Below are 16943 nucleotides of genomic sequence, written 5' to 3'. Positions count from 1 at the left end.
TTTGAATGAAAGGAGATCTTAACATGTTTAAAATAAAACAAAAGGAATCAACATACTATAGTAAACACAGTAGTTACGGACTTAGTTCACAGCAGACTCTTGAGCCTGAAAATTGTCATTATTTCTATGTCTGGGTCTCCCTTCATATGCTTCTGTTTAGATAAGGACTATAATACAATCTGTTCTCTTTCATTGTTTGGTTTATGCAGGCACAGGCTTGCTACAGGAAGTGGTATATCTAGTGAGTCAGGGAGCTGATCCAGATGAGATTGGACTAATGAATATAGATGAACAACTTCCAGTCCTAGAGTACCCTCAGCCTGGTCTGGACATCATCAAGGTACAATTTATTTCAAAGAAGTCTTTCAGCATTTGAGTATCTTTTTTCCCAGGCTCCATATTTATCCGTTCATCTCATCCTGTGTCCTTGTCCTTTTCATCACTGGACTTGCTCAGTTTGCTCGAATGATTCAGGATATTATTAGGTTACCTTAAAATTGCTTTTATTAAGCTTTATTGTACACTGTTATGTTTTAAAACATGTTTCTTGATGTCCTAAATGTCTTGGCAATGTATTTCTGTAGCAAAAGAGTCCCGAGCCTCCCTTGCTTATGTAAGTAGAAGCTGCCCAAATAAGACAGGTTTGCTTTGATCCCTTCTCTAAATTTGCAAAACAGGAACTTCAGATACAGAAATCGATAGAGCCACTACTCTTTGAATTTACAGATTCAGATCCTTATGGACCCAGAATCTGTGGATCTACAGACTCCAGTGTAGTTTAAGGAGTTCGGAATATTCTACATGAAATGACTTCCACACTGTTCAGAGACACTAGCGACACGACATGTATCTGTGATCCTGTCTTCGCTATAGCTACTTTTGATAGAAACGTTATCTTAGAATGATTAGGCAAAATAGTGGGCTCCATCCTACAACACCTACAGGGCTTAGAGAACTGAGGTAGCTAAGGCCAGCATAGATAGATCTGAAGTGGTTCTAGTCACCACCACAACAACAGCGTTAGCCTACTATTGGCTGAGGGTATTGGGGGGTCAAAGATTGCTTCTGTTTTTCATCTATGTGAGACCTAGTGCAATGAGACCCTCAGTGTTACATTAATGCAAGTAAGTGGTGGCATAGTGAGTGGGCTAGTTTGAGATTACACATTGTTATCTATATGATATGCTAGCAACTTAATCCAGTATCAATTTATGCAGTTTTAACTACTGGAAGATTATTTGTGTCATAAGACAATTATTGTCTCGCAAAATTACAATGAAAAAATACTCTGTGAAAATTGTTTGTGTACTCACTCAGATGAACCTTTGGATTGGTTTGCCTAAATCTGAGGATAAAATAAATTGCAAGATTAACATTTTAAAGTGAAGAAATATAGTATAGGGTTTTCTGAATCTCTGTACATTCAGAGCTTCTGAGGTTTTTCAGAAAATTTCAGTGGGAGCATCACTGGGAACAAAGTTAATCTGATGCTAAGAATTTTTGATAATTACATTGTCTTCCTGAAAAGGTCTTTCAAATGGAAGCTGTTGGAAAAACACCAATTTTTGCACATTCACATTACCCATCCCTTTGGTATTTAAGAAACAGATGCAACTTCCTGACCAAATTCCTAGTCTCAGACCCTTATTAGTTTAAGAAGTGAATTTGTGAATGTGACACAGTACAATAAAGGACTTCAAGTGTGATGGTTCAGGAGAACTTGAACATGCCAAACACCTAATGCTCAGTAAGAAATGTTTCTCCTTCTGTTTTATTTTAGGAACTGACATCTCCTCGCCTCATAAAAAGCCACCTACCATATCGGTTTTTGCCTTCAGACCTTCATAACGGCAATTCTAAGGTAAAAATGAATTTGCATTTGATTAATTTTATCAGTAGCAGGTGTATAAATGCTTTGGGAACAGGGAAAAATTCTTTCAGTAAGATGATTTTCCCTCCTTTCATAGGTAATATACATGGCTCGCAACCCCAAAGACCTGGTGGTGTCTTATTACCAGTTTCACCGCTCCCTAAGGACCATGAGCTATAGAGGAACGTTTCAGGAGTTCTGCAGAAGGTTTATGAATGACAAGTGTAAGGACCTGTTCTCTCTGCACAAGCTGTTACACATTTATTTTCATCTGTGCATTCTCTCTGCAAGTGCAGAAATGAACTGGATAAAAGTGCATTTCTGTTTTCCATTTACAACAAGGAGATTGCTACAAATGCAGGGCTGCAAGGATTTAGATTTGTCTGTGCAAATTGTGGCCATACCTTGTAAATAATTGCTTTACAATATTTGACCCCATGGGCTCAGTGGTGTTTCACTTCACTCAAGAGAAACTCTGGTCTACTTTTAAAGTTCAGTTTGCAAGATACCAGGTACCACGTGGAAAGTATTGAGTGTCCTCAGAAGCTCTTGATTTCCATAGGAGCTCATTGTGCTTAGCCACTCCTCGGAGTCATTCCATTCCACAGGGCATTTGTTTTTAATGTTTTTATTTCATCCTAAAACTCAAGATTTGTCCCTAACAAGTTACTAGTCACTCACGTGACAATTGATCTGCATGCTATCAGTAATTGCTGTCACTCTCTGTGAGTAGGCAATTGGGCAAACTTGTAGGCTGTTGCTTCCTGAAAATACACCACTATAGCGAGAGTACAACAACCTGCATTACAACAATTCATCAGCTGCTCACTCAGCCTTTTGCTAATGGATTGCTATACTTTCTAGCCAGCAAGAGAAAAAGTTTACTAGCAAATTTTTTACTGCTTGTTTCTCTAAAAAATCTTCTCTATGATACATTAATGTGACAATAAGAATTTGCCAGAAGCCTTGTTCTCTGCTCTGAGACCAGGATCTCCTCTAGATCCTGTGCAGCAAATTTTCCTGCAACCTGGAATTTGGAGAAACTAATGCTAAAGGAACTATGTAATACTGAAGGGGAGAAAAAAAGTAAAAGCTAGCCCACAGTGGTTAATAAACAGGCTTTATAAATGCTTGCTATTTTCTTCTGCAGTTGTGTGCAGAAAGGGTGAATACTGTCCATCCATTCCAGCCCAACTTCAGCACTTTCTGTCACATTCCCTAAGAATAAGAAGCTTGTCCAAAGCCCACAAACAGAGACTTCAAGAGTAGACTCAAGAAAGACGCATTAGAAGGCCTTCTGTGTTGGGAGGAAGGTTCTTTATTCTCTCATATAAGCATACTATGAGTTATTGAAATCTTTATCTTGTAGCAGGTAGCTGATTTATCACAGCCTCCCAGAGTCAATAAAACATTACAACATGTTCTGTGTGTCCATAATTGTACAAATGGAGTGTTTTATAATGCAATAAATTTATCATTTAGCTAAACATTTGCATCTCATGGAAGCAATGCAGGGAGCAGAAAACCTGCTTAAGAAGTTGAAGTAATGCTGGGTGGAGAAGCACTGAGCCCAAATGACACAATCCCACTCTCTTTATCCCTCCTCAAACCTGGCCATCTTGAAACAAATCCATTGCATGTAGCTCTGTTGTCTGAAAGTACACAGTTGGATGGGCAGGAGATTAGTCTTGAATATGCTAATTCTTTGGCATTATCCTCTAAAGTTAAGGGAATTTCTCAAGTAAAACGTAGATAAACTCTGCTAATGCAATCTTCTGTGGATTCTTGCCCTCTACCATTAAGAGCAATTGGGATTTTTTTTTTTTTTTTTTTTTTTTTTTTTGCTTGACCAATGTGAAGCTTCTGGCATGATTTTCTTTAGGAGTATATGGAACAGAAAAAATAAAAAGGAGTTTTTCACATACCTTGATTAAAAATTGAAAATGAGTCAGCTGACTTAAAAATGACCTACAATGTATAACTTTTCCTATGAAAACTGACCTCTTTGTCTAATAAGAATTACCATTTACCAAAATAAAAGTCTTTTTCCAGGGAAAAAGGTGGCTTCAAAATACAAAATTAAAGAACTAACACTTCAGTATTTTTGTTAGCTGCTTCACTTCACAATACTATCTTTTGATAGTATTCGGTGGCAAAACATATTGAGGAAGAATTAAAACCTGTTTGCCACACTTGCTTAGCTCCTGCTTTGATTATCTGAAATATTTTAAGGGAACTCATCACTGATAACAAATGAACATTCAGAATGCATTTCTCCTTGGGTTGTCTTTCTGGTAATATTGACAGCAAAAGATATTCCTTAAATGATAAAAAAACAGCATTGACCATTGCTAGACCCACACAAATTGATTGAAATAAGTGTGAATGTGGACATTTATCAGACAAGTGGGAAATACAGGAGAAAAAGTTATAAGGGACAGTGCTAGGACTTCCAGTAACCACTGCTTGCACAGTGCTGGGGGCAGAAGTCCTCCCCAGGCAGCACCTCAGCCTATCTTTAAGTCCCAAACCCAACAGAGGAGATGTGGGGAACTGAGGTCGGAGCTGCTCGTGGTACACAGCAGGTAGGACGCATAGGCTCTTCATCACTGGCACCCCTGCACCTTGGGCCTGCTCACAACGTGGTACATGGCGAGTGCCCTATCACAGTACCCTATGTTGCAGGGGCAGACAACACCCATCATGGACATCTGGTTGTAGCCCAGATTTACTGTACCTGTACTACAGATACTACTGTACTTATAGTACTGTATCTATACTGTAATTGAGGTAATGGTTAACAATGCAATTGAGATTGTGTTCTTGCATATCTACGGGAATGTTTCTAGCTTCATGGACATGTCCAGAAAATAGCAATAAAAGAGAAAAGACCTAGTTTTTAGAGGAGGCAAAATATGTAATACATGTAAAACATTTAATACAGTATATTCTACCAGTACTACTTAAAATTTACTTATTTTTAGTTTTCGGAAAATAACAGCAAAGCGTATTTATAGGTCTGTTTTCTCAATAGTTGTCTAAATAAGAAAGAACAATGGTTGTTAGCAGTTCTTTGTCTATCATAGAGCATGTTCTATCCATCTGTCCACTAATGCTCTATCTAGCTTCTAGTTGAAGGAAGCTGCAGTAAATGTTAATTGCTGGAATCAACACAGGCTGGAGTCACTGATGACTTGCCTTCTGCAAGGATATCTTTGCAATTTTTATGTTGACTTCAACTATGTTCAGTAGTGAAGCATTATTAATACTGAGCTCCAAAGAGGTCCACCATGAAGTATGGTGTTTTTTCAGTTGATTAGGGATAAGTTTGTTCTTCTGAATATTCCAAATTGATAGAAACTCTACTGGTTTTCAACTAAGTAAGTTCCTTCATATGCGTGGCAATGGGGAAAACCAAACACAGTTCACTTCAGACTATAAACCACTCCAGTTAATTTATTTTTCTCTTTTGTTCCTTTCTGAAGATGGATTGATAATAAGTGTTCATATTCCTCATGTAAACCATAATATCTTCTGTATCTGTAGTAGGATATGGTTCGTGGTTTGAACACGTCCAAGAATTCTGGGAACATCATATGGATGCCAATGTACTTTTCCTTAAGTATGAAGATATGCACAAGGTAGGTTAGATTTAGCAAAAACGTATTTTGTTTAATTCCGTGTCATAGCATTTAAAATATATGAAGTAAAAAATTGGGTTCGTGTGCCATATTTGCCCTCCCCAATGTTTGATCTCATTCATAAAGTGCAGGCATCCAGTAGCTTCCATGGACTTCCAGCACTTTTGAAAACCCAGTAATGTACTCAGGAATCTGCCTGTATTCCAGAAGCACTTAACTACTGGCACAGAAGGGAGAGATGCGTAACTGCTGAGTGCCTGCTACTCAGCTTTGGGCATTTATTTAAAAGAAATCTTTCACTCTGTGTACTACACAAATAATAAGAAAAAATTCTCGTAAGTGTTTTGTCTTACATATCTGGCATTTATTCTGATTATTTGGTTGTCCTTGAACCAATCTTGCAAGCAATTAGAGATGAGAATTTGGCATAAGGGGAACATAATTCTTGGGTCCTTATAGTATGTTGGCTAATAAATCCACTTTATTGTGAATCAGAAATTTATTAAAATACTACTTAAACTATGTAGATATCCATTTCCCATTGCAGTAATATACTTTTGAGAATTAATGAAAGTATTCAAAACACAGATTTGACTAACAGTTGGAAAATTAATATAAATGTAGTAAAAACCCTGCTCCTATGTCTAAACACGCAGAAAAGCAAAATTAGAATAAAACTCAATGGTTGGGTAAATTACAATTTGAATTTGAACTCAATAAAGCTGGGCAAAATGTAATTTGCATTTATTGTATTTCTGATAGAGTGTGATTCTAAAAGAGGGTGTAACATATCAGGAATAATTTAAAAGTTTTGTAGCAATGATTTCATAGCCGTTATTCTGAGTAGCAAAGTATTCTTAACTGTTTACTGAATGATGCTGCTGAAAGTTGGGAGCATCATAGTACTTTTTTTCTTCCTCTTAAACATTGCCATTTTTTTCTTGCCCAGAAAAAGTCTTGCTCATACCTTTCTGAGGGACCCTCTTTAGGGTTCTAGATACATAAATTAATGACTGCATGTTCTCAAAGACCCCCTCACCTTATCTTTTCCTTTCAATCTACATGAACATGTTTCCAAAAACTGACAGTGAAGGAAGAGCTGTTCTGACAGTTGTAGTCATGTATTTTATCCAGACCAAAATGAAAATAATTCCTATTTTCCCCCTGAAATACACTGGTATTCCAAAGTGATCTGTTAAGAGTGATGTTGTCTGAAGTGGGAAGCATCACAATTACTTTCCAGTTCCCCATTCTCTAATATCTGAAGAAGCAAGCTTACGTGATTATGCTCTCCACTCATCTGTCTGCCTTCCCCAAATAAGTTGGAAGGTGTGAGTTTATTTTCAGCAAATTTGAAAGATGGTAAAAGTTTTGGATACTGATGTTTCTGCAACTTAGGCATTTGTATTTTTCATCTTCAGCAGAATGCTATTCATTTTAAAATTAATCTAATTTAAAAAATAAATTCATTTAAAATATTGTACAATAAACTCATTTTTAAACATTCTCTTACAGGACCTAGCAACAATGGTTGAGCAACTGGTGAGGTTCTTAGGAGTTTCTTACGACAAAACACAGTTGGAATCCATGGTGGAACACTGCCATCAACTCATTGATCAGTGCTGTAACGCAGAAGCACTTCCCGTTGGCAGGGGTATGTTTAAAACCCACAGTAAAACTCTTATTGTGGAAGCTGCAGGAGGCAGCTGACAGATTAGTAACCTCTGGGATGTGTTAAGATGTTGGTAAAACACTGCTGTATAAATGACAGGAGGAAACTGTTGGTGCAATACGATGTTAGGGGCCTGTTTGTTTTAAAGTAAGGTAGAACTGACTAGAAAAGAATGGAAATATTCAAGACCAATGGTGCATATTCAGCACCACCCAAACCTGCCTCATAAGAGAAAGGAGATATCTTTGGCTTACGTCAACTGATTGAACTGATTTGGCTTGCTTCAACTATTTAGTTGGCTCCTTCAGATTTCTGGCATGTGAAAGCCCACAGAATTTCATACACTTCATCCTGGCCTGAACCTGTGTGTTTCATTATATCAGATTTTCTAGAATAGCAGGTAGTACTAATTTGAAGGCATCAAATGACAAAAATTTGCAATTTTCATGAGCTTTTTCTTTTTATTGCTTTCTTCAGTTGTTTAAAATATGCGCCATATTTCTAACTTAAAATTGTCAAGGTTTAGCTTCTCGCTGTTTATTCTTGTGAGGCCTTTCTCTAGGAAACAGAATGGCCTTTTGATGGGCTGAAAGAGGTGAGAGACATCACCAAGATGAAACTAACCACCTTCAGGATCTTAACCTGAAACTCATTTTGCAGTCTCCAAAACTCAAGGATCTGCGTTCACTTTCCCATGGCATGCTTACAGAAAGCTGTCTACCATGCCGACATGACATCCTTCTCTTTAAAGCAATGCTGGGTCTCAGCTTTGCCCATGAACGTTCTCATGGTTTGTGCGATGAGGAAGTGGAATTGTCTGGTCTGCCGCTCCACTGTAGCGATCCCTTTTCACAGTAGGTGTTCTAGGTGCTACTCTGAAGGAAAACAGCTTTGAAAACAGTAAGAAAACTGATCATTTCTCAGTCTTCTTTCTGATAAGCCTAACAGAATGAACTCAGTGAGTCTCCCTCAAATTATTTTCCGTAGACTGCTTCACAGCATTTAACAGCTCTTTTTAAAAATGAAGGTGTAAGAGCTAGATGGAGAATTCCTCTGTCAGCCTCACAAATACTTTATCCAGATAAAAAATGACTTTAAAAATGGAATTTTCTCTTCCTTCTCCACCCCTCTGCTTTGTTTGTCCTTCCACTTTGACAATTTTTTCTATAGCATCATATATGAAGCTTGTGTTTATCATGACCAGAAAAGTCTTTTCAGAGAAACTGCTTTACAGGTTATTATCCATTACTACAAGAGCATGGTCTGAATACTTTATTAGAATCATACAATCATAGGATCAGCAAGGTTGGAAGGGACCCCTGGAGATCATCTAGTCCAACCTCCCTGCTCAAGCAGCATCACCTAGAGCATGTTAGACAGGGTTGCATCTCCAGAGAAGGAGACTCCACAACCTCTCTGGGCAACCTGGTCCAGGGCTCCGTCACTCTCACAGGGAAGAAATTCCCCCTCACATTCAGGTGGAACTTCCTGTGCTTCAATTTCTGCCCAGTGCCTCTTGTCCTGTCGCATGGGACAACTGAAGAATTTATCTCCGTCCCCCTGACACCCTCCCTTCAGGTACTTGTACACATTGATAAGATCCCCCCTCAGTCTTCTCTTCCCCAGGCTGAAGAGGCCCAGCTCTCGCAGCCGTTCCTCATAGGGCAGATGCTTCAGCCCTCTGATCATCTTTGCAGCCTTATGCTGGACTCTCTCATGTCTCTCTTGTACTGGGGAGCCCAGAACCGGACACAGTACTGCAGATGAGGCCTCACTAGGGCTGAGTAGAGCAGCAGGATCACCTCCCTCCACCTGCTGGCAATACTCTTCCCGATGCACCCAAGGAGACCATTGGCCTTCCTGGCCACAAGGGCACATTACTGGCTCATGGTCAACTTGTTGTCCACAAGGACTCCCAGGTCCTTCTCTGCAGAGCTGCTCCCCAGAAGGTCAGCCCCCAGCCTGTACTGGTGCCTAGGGTTATTTTTCCCTAGGTGTGGGACTCTGCACTTGCCCTTGTTGAACCTCATGAGGTTCCTCTCTGCCCAACTCTCCAGCCTGTCCAGGTCTCTCTGAAGGGCAGCAGAGCCCTCTGGTGTATCAGCCACTCCTCCCAGCTTGGTATCATCAGCAAACTTGCTGAGGAGGCACTCTGTCCCCTCATCCAGGTCGTTGATGAAGATCTTGAACAGGATGGGACCCAGTACTGAGCCCTGGGGGACTCCACTAGCCACAGGCCTCCAGCTGGCCTCCACACCACTGATGACAACCCTCTGAGCTCTGCCTTTCAGCCAGTTCTCAAGCCACCTCACAATCCGCTCGTCTAACCCACACTTCCTGAGCTTATGTAGGAGGATGTTATGGGAGGCAGTGTCAAAAGCCTTGCTGAAGTCAAGGTACACAACGTCCACTGCTCTCCCCTCATCTACCCAGCCAGGCATTCCATCATAGAAGGCTATCAGATTGGTTAAGCAGGATTTCCCCTTGGTGAATCCATGCTGGCTACTCCTGATCACCTTCTTTTCCTCCATATGTATGGAGATGACATCCAGAATGAGCTGTTCCATCACCTTTCTGGGGATGGAGGTGAGGCTGACTGGCCTATAGTTGCCTGGGTCCTCCTTCTTGCCCTTTTTGGAGACTGGAGTGACATTGGCTTTCTTCCAGTCCTCAGGCACCTCTCCAGTTCTCCAGGACCTTTCAAAGATGATGGAGAGCAGCATGGCAACAACATCGGCCAGCTCACTCAGCACCCATGGGTGCATCCCATCAGGTCGCATGGATTTGTGGATGTCTAGCCTGCCCAGAAGGTCTCTAATCCTATCCTCCTCAACCAAAGGAAAGTCTTCCCTTCTCCAGACTTTCTCCCTCACGTCCAGGCTACAGGATTCCTGGGAGCTGCCCTTAGCAGTGAAGACTGAAGCAAAGAAGGCATTCAGTAATTCTGCCTTCTCTGTATCCCTTGTGACCAGGGCCCCCACCCCATTCAGTAGTGGACCCACATTTTCCCTAGTACTCCTCTTACTGCTGATGTGTTTGAAGCAGCCCTTCCTGTTATCCTCAACATCCCTTGCCAGACTCAATTCCAGCTGGGCCTTAGCCTTCCTCGCAGCATCTCTACATACTCTGACTGCATTCCTATAATTCTCCCAAGTAGCCTGTCCCCTCTTCCACATTCTGTGTATTTTCTTCTTCTGTCTGAATTTGGCCAAGAGCTCCTTGCTCACCCATGCAGGTCTTCTGCCCCTTTTGCTGCACTTCTTACTCATAGGGATGCAATGATCTTGATCTTGGAGGAAGTGATGTTTGAATATTAGCCAGCTCTAGACTTCTTTATGGGAGCCCTTTCCACACTACCTCTCAGCCATTCTTGTTATCTGTAAATTTTATCAGCTGTAATTTTATAATTATTTTCAGATCTCCAATAAAAATATCAAATATCATCAGTCCTTCTTGGTTACTTGTCTTGAGTTAGCCAGTTGTTATTCATTTAATATCCATTTTATTGAGATTACATAATTCTATTTAAAAAAACACTAAAATCAAGTGCCTTACAAAAGTCTATTGTGTCTTTGCATTCACCTTTAATCAGTCAGACTGTAATCTTATCAACATTTAATCAGATTTGTTTGAGAAGATCTTTTTCCCATGAAAGCTGGTTCACTGATATTCATTACTACCTTTCTGTCTTTTTTGGCAGAACCTTAGGCCAGTTTTCTATTCCTCTGCCCAGATTATCATCAGAGTAACTGACCTGGGTGTCTTGTACTGTTTGTACCTTGGCAGAAACTTTTCAGGAGGTCAGTCTTTACAAAGAGCCATTGTTCAGACCTCCTTGGTTATTTGTGCTGTGGAAACCCTGTATGGAAATGTTCTTAATACACTTGGAGGAGAAGGAGCTGTACATTCTAGTTCTAAAAGTAAGAGCTAGAAACCAGACTCCGTTTTCTGTCATAATAGTGACAGGGCACCTCTTCTTGTCCCGGTTCACTTATGCTATGGTAAATGACGACTTCTTGAAATAACTGCCTCAACTTTACTGGCTTGAGGTAAAATTCCAGTGAAGACAATGAGTTTGCAGTTTCACTGAAAGACCAAATATATTCCATATAATTTCTGGTAAAGTCTTCACTTCTAAACATGCTGTGTTTTTCTGCTATTAAATATCTTGCTTTAAACTCCCATCGTTCCCTCTCTCTAGTTTTTCTAAGTAAAATTTGTCATGAAACCTAATGTATGTGAAAACAGCAGACTATCGCATTTTCAGTAGGGTTTTACTGCAGGTTCTAACTCTGATTATCAACTCAGTTCTCTGCTGTTAAGACAAGATCACCTAATAATAAGTCTGGTAAGATATCCTGAGGGCTTGGAGGAAGTGTGCTAGATTTTGCATGTAATAAAGTAGGTTTAAGATTCTAAAACCAACAGAGCTATATTCTCCTCAGTTCACTTGCACAAAGTTGCACCAAAACCAAAGTTTGTTCCTAAACTTTACTGTGGAGCAGTAGCACAGCTGCATGCCTTGCACAGCCAGCATGCTGTCTTCTTGCTCAGTGAAAACCAGAAAGGCGGTTGCAAAAGAAAGGTGAAATCGTCATACCAGAGAAATATGAGAAAAAAGCAGAGCTGCCAGTGAGACGTTCCACAGGCAAAAGGGGTAAATACTGTCTCTGCTGGCCGCTTCACGTTCATCCAGATAAACAGGGCGATGACCACTTTTGCTGCATGCACCATTCAGTACCAGACCTCCAGTCAAGGATCAAGAGCCTCTTTTTTACTATCTTCTAGAAATTTTTCCAAAGAGAAGACTATGGTTTGTAATAGAGAAGGAAGGGAGCTATAGCAGTTAATTTAATGTTTTGTCATTTGTTCATGGTGTGCTTTTTATTAAAAAAAATCCTTATTTTAAATTTCTTTTGTTCACTGTCTCTGGCTTTTACAATATTTTGTTACTTCAGAATGCAGCTTCATTAACAAATGCGTTTTTCTTCTTCCATTCATTTATGCAACAAAGAATTGTGGCAGTAACATGATGGCTTGTTGTGATTTGTTTCAAATATTTTAATTTGTCATTAGTTACATCTATTTTATTATTTTGCTTTATTTTAGTTCTTCATTTTTTTTCTTTTAGCACATTTACTCTGAAGATAATCCTGAGCTGCTGTGAAAGCAGAACAATGATTAGATATGTTACTTATATTTGACTCATATCACATCATAATTTACAGTTGCATGATTCAAATCATAAACCAGGTGGGTGACTTTTTGACAAGTTATCAATTGGTACTGTAAAAAAACGTTACAAATACTCCACTGCTTATGTCCTTTATAAAACTTGTCATTTGTCCTTAGGTATTGTTAGGGAGATTCAGAAAAAAAGATGCTTATCTTTTCCAAGCAAGTGAAGAAAATGTTTTATCATTATTGAAGGGGAAATACAGGTTTTTATGTTATGTGCTATACTTTATGCTACTATAGTTGCCAGAGCAAAACTGAAATCAGTATCAGATGTTTATGATTGCAAGAATTTTCTTAAAGGCCTGTTGGATACAGAAATTTGACAAAAACCTTAAATCACACCTTCTCAGTCAGTGTCAAGTTCTTTTGATCTTTGGATCTTGAACACATGCTGGAAACACTATCATATCTTCAGGAGTTCTAGGAGAGTCCTGATTTCATAAAATGATCATTGCCACACATACTAATTCATTATGTTAATGTGTAATTTGTGGAGATTTCAGACAGTTTTCTCCTTGAACTCAATTATAGACTTGCTGCACAAAGCAATGGTAATTAAATTAAATGGGTATTCTTCATATGCATCAAATGCATAATTAAGCTCCCTGCATGTAGTTTTGTTCTTGTTGTTATGATTAAACTCTGCATGGTCCCAATTCTCATTTCATTTATTCCAGTTGCACAAGCCTGAATTTTGTCTTTATTTATACTCAGTATAAATGAAAAGAGAATTGGGCCTCCCAGTCTGGTTACTTCATCGGGCTGATTCACTAGCAAGTAACCCTGACAGATTTTGTTTAGGTTAAATAAATTTAAACTGTAGTGAAACAGTGGTGAAGAAGGCTGCAGCATTTGACTACTGACTTCAGCACTGCTGTCAGGTAATAAGTTCAGTAGAGCATAGAAATATTCCACGCGTGAAAACATGTTCAGTGTCCACAGTGCAGCCTCTAAAGTCTTCCTATTCTGTGTGCACAAAAATAAAACTTACATGGCACAAAGTGGGTATGTTGTCGATGTTTTCTGTACATGTAATCTAGGCACTCACTCATACTTGACAAATTGCATTTCTCCATTTTGAGAACGTTAAATTAATCTATTGAACTTATATTCACCTTTAAACTTAATAGAAATTAATAATCAATATTATCAATAATCAAAATTCAGTAATCAGTTTAATACTTAATATTTGATATTCATTTTGGATGGTTCTCCAACTAGTGTATTCTGAAGGTACATTAATCTTGAAATGTATACCTGTTAGTTGATGGCATTATTAAACAACCGTAATTGACATGGAAATCAGAAATCCCCAATTAAATTACTATCCAAAACAAAATCTGTATTTATTATTGCTGATTAAGGCTATAGAACACAATCTCACAAAATTCTAAATTCTTCCTATATAATAATCAAACCACGCAGATGGCAGGGCGTATGGTACCTATTTTAAGGCTTCACAAGGGTTATAGCAGGTGAATTGAGGAAGATACTGAACCAGCCTCAGTCTCATTAAATTTCAATGAAAGTTAAGGCTTACCATCATCTCACAGATGATACTTGGTGCCCTGCATAATCATACTAGGAATTTGGTGTCTTGTCATGTCAGCAGTCTAACTTGTGTTCTTTCTCTGTGTTTCAGGCCGAGTTGGGCTATGGAAAGACATCTTCACTGTTTCAATGAATGAGAAATTTGATTTAGTTTATAAACAGAAGATGGGAAAATGTGACCTCACATTTGATTTTTATTTATAAAAAATGCATGCATATGAAATCCAAATATAGCTAGAAGTGCTTTATGCATTCATTTATTACTTGCTGGACAAACTACTGTAGCTATTATGTGTAACAAGATTTAAAGAAAGGAGAACAATCTAAGTAAACCATAGCAAATACAATTATCTTTGATCCTACACAGCTGTTTATCTTTTAGTATTTTAATCCTTTGTCCACATGCAAGAACTTCCTAGACAATACTAGAATACTCAGCTGTTACGGAATGTATTATATGCGTATAAGGTATGTATCATATATGCAACTAGAATGTACACCTTTTCAGCCCCACATTGATTATTTAATGTGTTTTATAGAAGCTTTTCACTGAAACCTAAATAAATGTCCGTAAACCAAATAAAAATTATTACAGAGGGAAACAAGTAACAGGCCAAAACTGTATGCTAGAATGATCTCAGGGGTTAATTGTCACATTTATTTTTATAGCAGGTATATCAAGTACAAGTAAATCCCATTCCAAAATAATAACTGATCCAAGTGGGGTTCCCGTTAAGTTCTGCACTCCTTTATCTGTATGACTTAAGAATGGGTTCTGTGTACTGCCATACTCTGCAAATCAGGCCTTGTTATAAAATATAGCTGTGTTTGTCACTACAATCCAAAATCCACCCATACTTTCAGGGACAGCAGCATGCAGCTGTTTTTGTGGTTGGTAAAGTTCAGCTCCATGCAAAAGGTCAGCAAATAGGAGCCTCTCAAGCTCCCAAGGCTAGTCCATGCCCTTAAAATGCCACTTAAATGCAAGGCATCTACTGCAGATGTCTCTCTTCACAAATCAGTGTCTCTGATCCATATCAGTTTCCGGTGTAGATCTGAACTTCCCCCAATGGATAACGTAAGAGAAGGCAAAGTGCTGGGTATCCTCTAGTTCTATCAAAATCCTGAAAGTTAAGGGCACTCAGCACAGTTCACTGTTTGTACTGTTGGATCCCTTCACGCCTAAGTAGAAGATGGATGTATGTTCCAGTGTAAGCAGGCAGAGGAAACAGCAGCACTGAAGGAAAAGAGTTTAAAAATATGCCACCAGATGGGAGTATTGTACAAATATTCATGCAGAATACAGTCTCAAGAATTATTAGCCATTAACAGTCTTGATTATTAGCAAGATTCAGGTTTATTTCTGTACCTTTTTAATTTTCTATGACAGTTGCACAAACAGCCTGAAACAGGCTCCTATCACAATAAAATTCTCCAGAATTATTTTATCACTGTTCTTTTACTTAATGACATTTATGGTTTTTAGGTTCTCAGCTGCAGGAGGCCAATTTTTGCTAGTCTATTATTCTGTCACGCTAAAAGCCGTGATGAAGGACTAGCATACATTTAGTGTTTTAGTTATGTTGGGAAACAAACTGTCAGTTCAGCAACTGGCAAGTGGTGTAGCATGATGTGGCTTGACAGCACTTTTCCTTGTATATTTGTGAGTGAAAATGCTTTCAGTGAAATTTTATTTCTATTTTTATATTTTTAGTACTGTATGAATATTAAGCACTACACATTACACTTCTGTGCTTGCTTGCTTATTGAATAAAAGATGTGTTCCATGCATTGTGGTTTGCTCATTTCATAGACCTCTTGTAGAAGCCACACAGGCTTTGTACAAGCCACTGAGCCTCTCCTCTTCACACACCTCATAACTTAGACAGAACAAAGAATGATGGTGTCAAATCAACCCAGTGATCCATCAAACCCAATGTTATGTCTCTGACAATAGCTCATAATGACTAGCCAAAAGTATAATAGAGAGCAAACCTATAATGATAATGCTGGAGTGTAGTGATAGGATTTTGTATCTTTGTGTTTAACAGCCCTTCACAGGGTTTTTTCTCCCTGTTCTTCCTGCTGGTATTGACAGCATCTCATGGCAATGAGTTCCTCATCTAAATACACATTGTATAAAAAATGGGGTTTTCGTTTAGATCCTGCCATCAGTGTATTTTGATGTCCTTTTTTTTCCCCCTTATGTAGATGATGGACAGGCACTATTCTATCCATTCAAGATTTTACAGAATATTATCTTATACCTCTTAGGCCACTTCATGCTTGTCTGTGTTATATAGGAGATCAAAACCCACAAACTACAATGAGCAACAAGAGGAGAGAGAAAGGATGTCTCCGGTGTCTTGTTACAGAGAAAGGCAAATCTCCCCAACAGTTCCTACTCATTAGAGTCAGAGGAAAATTTCATTACCATCAAAACTCTGCTGTCTCACTAAATACTGAGGTCATAAGCAATACAGCCTTTCCAGCTGCCTAAAAGGCTTTTTGTATTTCTAAAGACTCCAGTGAGCGCTACTCCCATTACTAAGCACAGCTTATCTCCTGTGTTGCAAAAAAGCAAACAAAAATAAAACAAAAATAAACAAATCCCTTTTTCCCAAAGCCAAAGGGGATCTAAAAAAGGCCATTGTTTCAACAGCCAGATGTATATACAGGGTGATACCAGATTTAGCCTGTGCAGAGACCAAGATGGAAGGGGAAGAGCTAGTATAAGCAAAAAAATCTTTTCCTTATTGTAGAGAGTAATGGCCTCTGACTGATGCATCTACAGGTATGCTGGAGCTCCTTGTTTTAGACAACATAGTTGCTGCATTCTAGGATCTGCTTTCTAGGATCAGCAAGAATGTCTTCAAGCTAGAGATATTCTTTCGTATCCTTTGCTTCTCTTGTCTTCCATGCTGCTAGATAAAATTCATCCAAGAGTAGAGAGCCCAGCCAACGCCTATTC

At 38.9% G+C, this 16943-nt stretch overlaps 1 protein-coding gene across 2 annotated transcripts in view; it reads left to right on the top strand.

The window, feature by feature from the left end:
* SULT4A1 (sulfotransferase family 4A member 1) overlaps nt 1–15756 on the top strand; it is a 32480-nt gene extending 16724 nt beyond the window's left edge. The window contains exons 2-8 of one of the 2 annotated variants that reach the window (XR_009957729.1): nt 210–340; nt 1781–1861; nt 1968–2094; nt 5417–5511; nt 7027–7165; nt 12315–12436; nt 14064–14142. Coding sequence is in view for 1 of the 2 variants with exons in the window: in XM_062570755.1 (XP_062426739.1) it covers nt 210–340; nt 1781–1861; nt 1968–2094; nt 5417–5511; nt 7027–7165; nt 14064–14176 (686 nt within the window). In the remaining variant the exon portion in view is untranslated. Of the gene's footprint in view, nt 1–209; nt 341–1780; nt 1862–1967; nt 2095–5416; nt 5512–7026; nt 7166–12314; nt 12437–14063 lie in introns of both variants that reach the window. The other variant, XM_062570755.1, reaches the window with a different exon arrangement.
* The last annotated feature ends 1187 nt before the right edge of the window (nt 15757–16943 follow it).

This window comes from Rhea pennata, chromosome 1, assembly GCF_028389875.1.
Source record: "Rhea pennata isolate bPtePen1 chromosome 1, bPtePen1.pri, whole genome shotgun sequence".
In the NCBI taxonomy this organism is placed as follows: Eukaryota; Metazoa; Chordata; class Aves; order Rheiformes; family Rheidae; genus Rhea; species Rhea pennata.
Note: the sequence above shows the minus strand (reverse complement) of the source record. Positions and strands in the feature narration are given on the sequence as shown.